This window comes from Bombina bombina, chromosome 1 (assembly GCF_027579735.1).
Source record: "Bombina bombina isolate aBomBom1 chromosome 1, aBomBom1.pri, whole genome shotgun sequence".
In the NCBI taxonomy this organism is placed as follows: domain Eukaryota; kingdom Metazoa; phylum Chordata; class Amphibia; order Anura; family Bombinatoridae; genus Bombina; species Bombina bombina.
In genome coordinates, this window is record NC_069499.1 from 308,354,455 (window position 1) to 308,365,030 (window position 10,576).

Below are 10,576 nucleotides of genomic sequence, written 5' to 3' on the forward strand. Positions count from 1 at the left end.
CCTAAGTTTCAAGATTCCAAGAGAGAGAGGTAAATTTGATAAGTACATTTGGAAAGTTTTTTTTAACTGTTTGCATATATATTTTACTTATTAAAATATCCAAATATATTCAGTAGACCTATTAGTGAAGAATACTCCAGTATCTCATGTCAAAAGCTTTCACATCTCTTGCATAATAAATTGCCTGGGAAGATAATTTCATATAAAACATATTTGTGAACACACTTGTCTGATCCTACAATAATCAGAAACATCCTGAGACCTATACAAGTCACAAAGCATAACTAAGATCAAGAGCACCTAACTTGCACCTATATGGTTCTTCTTGAACACTTATCTATGGTGTGTATTACACTTTTTAGTACCAACATATGTAAATCAAATGGCAAAACAATAATATTAAAGTTGATGCTTATATTTGCTTTTAAACACATAAATACTGGGAAATACCTAGGTTTAAAATAACAGTAAACAGCTTGAGATTTGTATATAAAATATTTAATTATGCATAATGAAACCACTTTGCTGTATAATTTATCATATTTTTGTTGCCCCCTTTTCATGTAAAATTGAGCAATTTGTCAGAATTTTGCCAGAAAATATTCTGCTGCTCATTTCAATTTAAAAGTAAGTTCTATGGTATTTTCTTTTTTGTAGTGCATTTGTCAGTTGTTCAATTCTACAGTTTGTAGTGGTCTTTTAAGGTAGGTATGACCTCCTACCTCTCTGGGAGAAGTGAGAAAACTATCATTTTCAAATTTAAATGACAAGAAATGCCGGCAACATGAACGTGCATTGCAACGTTTGTTTGTTTTTACTGTACAGATAATTAAACATGTTTAGGATAATTCAATGTCGACTTGTATGTCCCTTTAAAAATTGGAAATAATAAATATTTTATAGATGAAAAAATAGATATAAAGCACAAGATTTTTCATCTCCCTAACATTTTATTATTAAAATGCATGTCTCAATTATCAAAAAAGATTAAAGGGACGATTTATTATAGTGCAAGCGGACATGATACCATGTAGCGTATCATGTCCGACGCACATTGATAAATGCCGACATCATGCACTGTCGGCATTTATCATTGCACAAGCAGTTATTTTGAACTGCTTGTGCAATGCCACCCCCTGCAGATTCGCGGCCAATCGGCCGCTAGCAAGGGGTGTCAATCAGCCAGATTATATAGGATCGGGCGGATTGATATCCGCAGCCTCAGAGCAGGCGGACAAGTTATGGAGTAGCGGTCTAAAGACCGCTGCTTCATAACTGCTGTTTCTGGTGAGCCTGAAGGCTCGCACGGAATTAGGGGCATCAAGCTCCATTCGGAGCTTGATCATTCGGCCCCTAAGACTGATTCACTGGCTTACACCTTGGTTATTGACTAAATAAGACAAACAATGATATCTTAAAATAATAAACTGCTAGTATGAATTTAAATTTTTTTTATTTCTTTATTTAAAACTGTACACAGCAGGAAATGTCTTTCGATAGCACATCTAAGTGAAAACAAATTGTTTGGTTTTAAATTATTATTAAGTAACAGAAGCTAACATGAACGTTTATTAAATAAAACAAACAATGAATTTAGGAATGCACATAATTATGCTACAATAGTCGTTTTTCATTCTACATTCCATGTGCATATTGAATAGAAAAAAAAACATTGAAATGGGACAAATAAATGCATTGGTAGCCTGCGAAAGGTCAAAGGCCGAGGAGTGAGGCAGCTCATATGTACAATAAAAATGAGCCTCAGATTTTCAGAATTACAACTAACATTTGCCTCTTTGGTTCCAAAACGATGTATAATACAATGAAAAAAATGTATTCATTCAGTTGCTATAAAAATAATATTTTATTTTATTTTATAAATGGCAGTTTTTGACTACTCATGCATCTATTCAGTGCAAAACATCACAAATAATCCTTCGCTTAGGAGAGAAAAAAAAATAGCGAATGACTATTTTCAAGTATAAAAAAATATATATAAAAAAAAAATAAGAAAGTCTGTTCTGCTAATGTGTGAATATAATTGAAATGCATAGCTCAGGCAGCACTTGTATAAATATAGCAGGATTTCCTACTAGTCTCCTTTAGGATAGGTTGCCAATGTATTATATAAATTACTTTTAAACATGTTTAATCACTAGAGCATTAGGGATATCATAATTCTGGAAGGTGAGAATTTACTCTACAGTGTCTATATTATCCTATGGAGCTTATTCTGAAAGATTTCTTCAACATGAACAGGTTAATCTAAAGTTTATCATTGTGAGCGTCTTATTTTTTTTAACAGAATTGTCTCCAAAACAGTGACTACCTCTCTTGTTCTAAAAGAATGCCACAGGAAACCTTAATGAGTTATAATATAAATAGATTTTTGTATTAACTCCATTCTTATTGTAAGAAGCACTACATTTTCCTTTAAAAATGCCCATTTATTTTAACTACTAGTTTTCATTGTTTGTGCAAATCGTATGTTATGGAACTGTTCCAGTGAACCTTTAAATAATTGCTTTTATTAAGTACTGTGCTTTACATTCTACGTGTTCTTTAGAGTTAGCCTTTTATGTCTACATCTAATAACTAACTGCATATAACTCATGTTATCAACTACATTGTTATATGGATGAGTGCCTTTACTTTCCCGGAGTCTAATAACATATTGACTGCTTGTGACTTAATACAAAAAAGAATTGTATTTACTCATGTTTACTGGCACTTAACCCAGAAGGATTCCAAGTAGGTAGGCCTGCTTTAACCCTTTTAATGGCTGCAGCTAGCCTCTACAGCAGAGAAGCGGTTAAAATGAAGTTTGATTGAAATTAAGTGCACTGTGAAGTACCACTTTTCAAGGCAGTGAGAAGTGCAAGTGCTCTAAGAGGAGTACGTGCAGTTTGCAAGTGCTATGCTCCATGATCACTGCCCAACTGCAAGGCTTGCTGTCAGTCTCCCTCAATCCCTTTTATCAGCCCTCTGTTAACACATGGTAATATGAAGTGGCACCTCTAGCAATACATGGGGTAAAAGATACATCTTCACCCGCTTCTGTCTTTTGTCGATTGTCCTAGTCTCTCAATGAATTTTAAAAAAAAAATGACTAGAGAATTCAGACTTCTCTATACGGTTAAGCTGTAACCAAGCCAAAGAAGTTCATACAATAGGAAAGGTGAATGTTGCCCCATTCAAGAAGAGAATGAGAAGAGTATATTGTAGGCAACATGTAGAAAGTTAGTCATTGTTTTGTAGCGTCTACATTTGGGCACTGCAGGTATAGTAGACTGATTACAATCCTCTGACCCATGGAATCTTGGGAATGCCCAATCATAGTGGTCAGCCAAAGAAGCTCATACAAAAGGAAAGATTAATGTTGCCCCATTCAAGAAGAGAATGAGGAGAGATACCACATGTGTATTGTAGGCAACATGCAGAAAGTTAGTCATTGTTTTGTAGTGCCTAAGTTTGGGCACTGCAGGTACAGTAGACTGGTTACAATCCTCTGACCCATGGAATCTTGGGAATGCCCAATCATGGTGGTAAGAAATAGGATTAGGTCTTCCCTTAGTCCAGCTACAATGTAACCATACATTCCTCGCTGGAAGTGCTATAAGTGGATTTTATGAAAATCTGAAGAACCTATCACCATCAGTGGCACTGCCATGCAGATTCCTTGATTGGTCCCTTAAGATAGGTGTATAGGAATGTGTTCGCTTTTCATCCTCAAGGCGGGCAAAATAAATTGACTTTTCTTACTCACTGGCACTTGCTGGTAATGAAATGATGTGTTTACTGTTTGACTAGTGAGTTGCCTTTGTGGCCATTGCTACTTAAAGGCTTATAAGAAATGTCTTATATAAGTCTGTGGATATTATGGGACATTCACTGACTGGCACTGGTCTCACATGTGAAATAATCCCCCCGCCAAACATCACAGTGGCATGGCATCCCTGTAGAAATAAGCACAGTGAAATTGAGGAATTGTTCTGACATCCCAGTCATGCACACCCACATTCTTCCACAATCATATTGGGTACGTCCCTCTTAACAATGTTGTATTCATCATCAAAATACAGCATAGACATTGTGCTTAGCTTGGTGGGAATGCAACAGGAGTTCACAGTCCCTGGGTTCAAGCCTCTCATTCGATACTGATTCACCACTGCTGTGTGAAATGATGATGCTGAACCTGGGACTCCAGCCAAGTAAGCTGGGCAGCTGCCTTCACAGTAATTCCCATAGTAACCTGATGGAGCTATGATCCAGTCATTCCAGCCAATAAGTCGGAAGTCAATATAAAACTGTTGCCTGCAACATAAATTGGTACGTCCATCACATTCAAGGCCTCTTTTCCGAATTCGGTGCTTGTTATCTGCTAATCTGGCATGAATCACCAAAAAGGGACGATGGGATTCTTCACTGGGGTCAACATACACTGGAAGAACTGAATAATCTTCACAGCCATCACACTGGACCTCCAGATCCAGTTTCCGATCTCCTTTCTCAAAGAGAGCCTGGATGCTCTCAGTCAGAGGAAATGTGTGCCAACTACTTCTTCTGATATCAACTTTCTTCTCTACCAGGTTCATCTTTCCGGGATTAGTTGGATCCTGGAAATATACTTTTATCCGTATTTTGCGTCTGCCTGTCTTCTCCGTAACATCTGGCAATTTCAAGTAAAGCCACAAATTAGATTGGAAGACAAAGAGGTTTTGGTTCCCTTCATTTGATACTGTGAATGACAGTCTGATCCTGGATGCTGTCAGATCATCTACAAAGGAAAAACAATATAAAATAAAAATGAATGCCACTGAAAGATTTTCACTAAAGAAACATAACAACTTTTTATCTGCATATGGCCTGTATGACCAGAAAGTATTGCTTGGAGGAAAGACGTTGTAGAGATAAATACCATAAAGACATTCAGCACTGTCTGACCTGGTATATGATGAAATAATCCTACACTTTAGATAACGATATTATGTAAATTGTGTTTTTAACTTGGATTCCAAGATTAATTAGACATATTGAGGGCATTTTCTGTAGGCTTGGTGGAGACAACTTATATAAAATATAGCAGCCACCCAAATTCTTTTCAGGAGCCAAATAATGATGTTCTATATAAATATATGAAAAAAAATCAGAAAAGTCATGAACCAGAAGAAGATGTATAAAAACAGTGGTTCCCTTCCCTGGTTCCTGGGATTTGCTAAAACATGTAGCTAAAAGAATAAATATCTAAATTATTTGCAAAGATAACCATATGAAAGAAACAGATTTTTTTTAAAAGATGGATATGTACTGGATTTGTGAACACATTACAGACCAAAGCATTGAGAAAGTTGAGTCATAACACTTTTTTTAAGGTAACTAAAATGTTTATAACATGTAGTGTGTCTTGCACCCAGCATACTGAAGACAAAATGAATAAATCTTGCCAGAGAATTATCACCCTGTTGTCTTATGGTAAAAAAACAATAAGGATGCCTGTAAATAATTTACATTACAAAAACAAAGCAAAACAATGGTATTATTCCTAATACATTACAATAGCAACATGTTGCATGACACTGATAAGCCATGGCTGGGACCAAAAGCTCTGTTATTTCCCCTGGCAGTTAAGAGCTTTTATTATGCCATTCTGGCAAAGACAAGCCTCCCTGCCTGCAAAAAAAAAAAAAAAACTTTACCCGCTATTTATGGCTGAATAAAATGGGCACAGTGCTTTATCTATCTCTCATTAGTGTCCTCTCCTGCACTGCACATGGGGACTTTCCCTGCCAAGATCTGTAACAAGGAATTGAATGAAGTATTACACTTCAAGACATTGTCTGATACGACAGAACGTGTTATTCACCAAAGCCTATGCCAAGTGCCAATGCATTACAATAATATCAGAAGTGGCCTAATTGAAAGAATATTTAGCAATCAGCATTAGGGAATTTCAAAGACAAGTTTGCACCTAAAAGCACAATTTACATATATATATATATATATATATATATATATATATATTTATATTTATATGTATATATATATATATTTATATATTTATTTTTATATATATATATATATATATATATATATATATATATATATATATATATATATATATATATATAATAGCTAGATGATAGATAGATAGATAGATAGATAGATAGATAGATAGATAGATAGATAGATAGATAGATAAATAAATTACCAAGATGTATGTTAATGAAAAAGAAAAGAGAAATGTGCATTTCCATATAATGCTGGGGGGAAATATTATTTATATTAAAAAGTCCATTTAAATGTATAGCAAGTGCAGAATCAAGTTTATAATATAGAAATATGTGAATGCAAAACATTGTATTATAGTGCCATCTGGCAGCAAAACGGTTAAACGATACATTTGAAAACATAATCATAATAGAAACAAAAAAATACTAGTAAAGAAAAATAACTGCAAAAATTATACATGCAAAAAAGAGAAAGGTGTGAAGTTGTATTGCATGATAAAGTTGAAATGATGGCATTTCTACGTGATTAAAAAAACGTATCAACGTTAATGTGTAAATTGTAAACTGAAATGAATTTTAAATATATTGTTTAACACTTCTATGAATACACTTTACATTTACCTGTGGAGATGGATATTATTAACATTTAAATAAATCCCTAGTTAGATTTAGCATCAGTTGTGAGAAACAAATGAATTATATTGTGTATTGTAGCAATTTGTTTCCATCTGGTATATGCAACTATACATAATAAATAAATGGTTAAAGCAGGGCTCAGGCTGTAAGCAAATAGTTCTTATTGAGCAATCTACAAGAATGACCAATAATATAAATATGTATTGTCTTATCCCAGTCATGTAAATTTCAAGTCATCTGTACTCTCAGGGACACGTTATACAAACCCCTTGTGTTATGCAAATAGTTCTATTTTGTGATTTAATACCCAGGAAACTGCTAAGCAAATTGAATATGGCAGAGCTGTCCCAGAAATAACTTGGTGTGGCAGGTGATGTACCTAGGCTAGTAAAGTACTAACATTTGTCTATAGAAATGATTCCTAAATCCTTGTATCCACTGTACAACATGTGTAAACTCCAGTCTCCAAGTGCCCCCAGTACTATTTACAATCCATGCAGGATCTGTCTCATTGTTGGGTGTCAAATCACCCCCATAAGATTGTTGTGAGTCTTATCTCCTCCCCCATAACCTAGTGTTTAAATCCTACCCGATTTGCCTACAGTGTTAGTCCTACACAATATTCTTACAATGTGCCAGTATTGCTCAAGATGTTGTGCCATGAAGTCTTTCCCCAAAGCAGCCACTTCCCCTGGGTGCAGGCCTAGGTGTAATAACTCTCCATAGGATTCCTCTATAGGGCATGTCCACACCCCAATGAGGAACACCCCAAATTCCATTTCTAGGAAAAATACCAAGTTTATATTTATCATTTAACCCTTATTCACTTAAAGAAGCCTATAGAGAAGATCTAATCCCAGATGTTTATATTTTGTAAACATGACTTTTAATGCCCCAAATACTATTGGAACGCAAGGTAAGTTCAAGATACCCTACAATGTAAATTATTGATTGGGCAATGCTACTGTTTAACCCTAGATGTACCAAGAGTACCAGGCCAACGTCACCCAGAAGTCAGACAACAGCAAATACCCTGGCACCCACCTGTCTCTGCGAAACTGATGATCTCTGAGCTCTGATCCAGCATCTCAGGGCTGGGCATGGCGTGCCCATCCAGGTTGGGTATCTCCACCCTCCCGTCCTCCCGTACCCGGCCAGCGTGCAGCTTCCGGAGTGCAGTGACCATAGCAGCTTTGGGCACCGCATGGGTGATGTTGGGTCGGTCCCTCATGTGCAGACGACTTAAAATGTGCCTCTTCACTGCCTCCAAAAAGTCCTGGTCCATTTTACCCGCGTCCTCCGGGGGTCTAAAGCCACAGGACGAGCAGGTGTCCTGTGTGCCAGGCTGTGGCTCAGGGGGAGGCGTGGGGCTACCGGCTGCCAGCAGAAGCCAGGTCAAAAACAATGCAAAGCCCGGGCAAGGCATAGTGCTGAGTATCCGTGCAGCTATGGTGCCTGCGATAGTAGGGACAAGTGTCTGTGCTGCTGCCCTTTATGGCACCGTGTAAATCCCAATAGCTTGTAAGTCCTGGGACTGTTCCGCTCCTCTCTCTGGGTCCCCAATACAAAAACAGCTGCGGAACACAGGTCACAACTGACAGCACAAATTGCCACTATCACCATTAAGTGCTAATTAGTGCCAAACAAATCCTTGTTTAATGGGGAGCCTGATTTGTCACCATTCAATTTTCACCAAACATGAAAAAATAGCATTCAAAATAAAAACCTGCAAAGAAGCCAAGTCTGTGCCTAAGCCTCCCTAGAACAAAGTTAAATTTGTTAAGATGCTGCAGTGTTTTGCCCCTACAGGTTCCATGCAAGTAGAGAGTAACAGAAAATGAGGCTCTGACAGGTGCTGACAGACGATAGATCCAGGTTCTGGAGCTGAGAGATCCTAGCGGGTCCTGCAGACAGTGACAGGTGCTGCTGGGGTTGCTGGCTATGACAGGTCCCGCAGGCTGCTGCTGCTGCTGTTGGAACCAGAGTTGCAGAAGTCTGTGGGGTTTGATTCCAGCGCGGAGCTGCTGACTGCTGGATAAGGGCTGCAGTCCCCCAGCTCTAGCAAGTGCTCCTGGTGTCTGGGAGAGCTGCTGCACACCTCTATTTACTGCTCGCAGCCTCTCACCGGGTCCCAGGTCCCTGACGTGTCCCAGAAAGGAGCTTGCAGCTGACATACAAGCCCGAGCTACCTCCGCCTGCTATCTGTGTGCGGCTGTTTGTCTCCGGGTGTCTGCGCTCTCCCCTCTCAGCTACAAGATATGATCCTCCAAGTGATTGTCTTATTGAGTTTGTTGCCCTCTCTCAGGGCGCTGGGCCAAATACTGGAAACTTAAACAGGAGCGCACCACGTGGAGAGAGCGACCTATGACAAGCCTCCGCTGGCTCAATGTGGGAGCTCAAATCACTTGCCCCGGGGCTCCCACACTTCCTGATGTGAAAACAGTGTGTTCCCGCAGCTCCAACCCGTGTATAGCGCTGCGGAGCAATCAGTCAGATCCCTGGCAGAGAGAGTGAGGGACCCGCAGTGAACAGGGGAGCTCCTTGTGTGATACCTGATCCATCAGAATGGGAGGAGAAACACAGGGACAGAACAGAGGGCTGGACAGTGAGAGGTGTTTGCAAAATTATAGATACAATAACATTCTGCAGCTTCTTAAAGACACACTGTTCTTTCACCTGGCCAATAACCACACATTCATCTGGTAAATAGCAGATATATTAATATTTCTAACAATGCAACTACATTTAAATTATTCTGCCAAACGTCTTTAAAAAGGCCACAAAAATATCCTCTTACAGGACTGTTCTTTTCATTTCAAACAAAAAGCAAATGCACTAACTGAGCAAACCATTGGCAAGTTGTATGGGCTTAGATATGGCTGCACAAGCTACAAGCACACTCACTTTAGAAACACACACTTTTGATCCAGACAAAATAAGTATATACTACTAGTATTAACCAGAGTTACACAAATAACAAGCAGACTACTTTACCCATCCTCAGCTGTCAGCAGTATCGAGCATCATATTAGTGTGTTGCAAATGGGAAGAAATGTAACTGACTTGCAGACCAATGTCATATAAAAAAGCATAAAATAGCCTATTGTGTTATACATTTGTTGGATATACACAGCTGGCGATGGCAGAGGGAGCAGCTAGAGGTAGGCAGTAAAAGGTACTGGAGAGGAGATTGCATTGAGCTACCAGCCCCTACGGTTTAATAATAAAGTGTACTGCAATGGTGTATTTAATTTGTTTACTGTACTAAGCTTCTTCCCTAAAACCTCACACCCCAACAATTTTAGTTCATATATTTCTCAAAACTGGAGGCCAAGGGTGAATGGATAGTCCTGTACCCCCAATAGACACCCAAGGAATGATTGATTTGTATCATAATTAAATGGATGTCCCATCCAAAATTGAAATGCACACCATTTAATCATTTCATTTAGCTTTGGATTAACAGCGTTTTTGCAATATATATGTATTAGTGAAGATACCACTGTTTTAAATAAGTACTTTTACTGTGCATTTGCACATAATGCATATCTAAATATGCTTCATGCACCAGCATTTTAAACAGTGACCGGCAGTGTTTTTTTTGTCATGTAAGCTGAGTCATTGCCAACACAATACTTAGCACCACCAGATCTATAAGTAGACACAATGTATAAATGCTGATGACATGTAGCATATTTAGATATGCTTTAGGTGCACATGCACAGTACAAGTTCTCACTTTAAACAGTGAAGCATTTTTGCTAATAAAAGTATATTGCAAACATGCTTTAAGAGTGAAATGCACTGATTTACATTTCAGTTTTGGCTGAATGTCCCTTTAATAAATTAACCTTTTACAGAGCATAGGAGAAGGTAGGTATCATGCCATAGAAAGACCCCTCAAAATATGTATATCACCTAAAATCATGTTGT

The 10,576-nt window shown here is 38.0% G+C and overlaps 1 protein-coding gene across 1 annotated transcript; it reads right to left on the reverse strand.

Annotated features, from left to right (window-relative positions):
- Positions 1-1,436: 1,436 nt before the first annotated feature.
- Positions 1,437-9,129, reverse strand: INHBB (inhibin subunit beta B). Its single transcript, XM_053698084.1, has 2 exons — positions 7,689-9,129; positions 1,437-4,777 (listed from the first exon to the last, which is right to left on the reverse strand). Exons 1-2 carry the CDS (start codon positions 8,068-8,070, stop codon positions 4,005-4,007), a joined length of 1,155 nt encoding a protein of 384 aa, XP_053554059.1. The 5' UTR covers positions 8,071-9,129; the 3' UTR covers positions 1,437-4,004.
- Between the last annotated feature and the right edge of the window lie 1,447 nt (positions 9,130-10,576).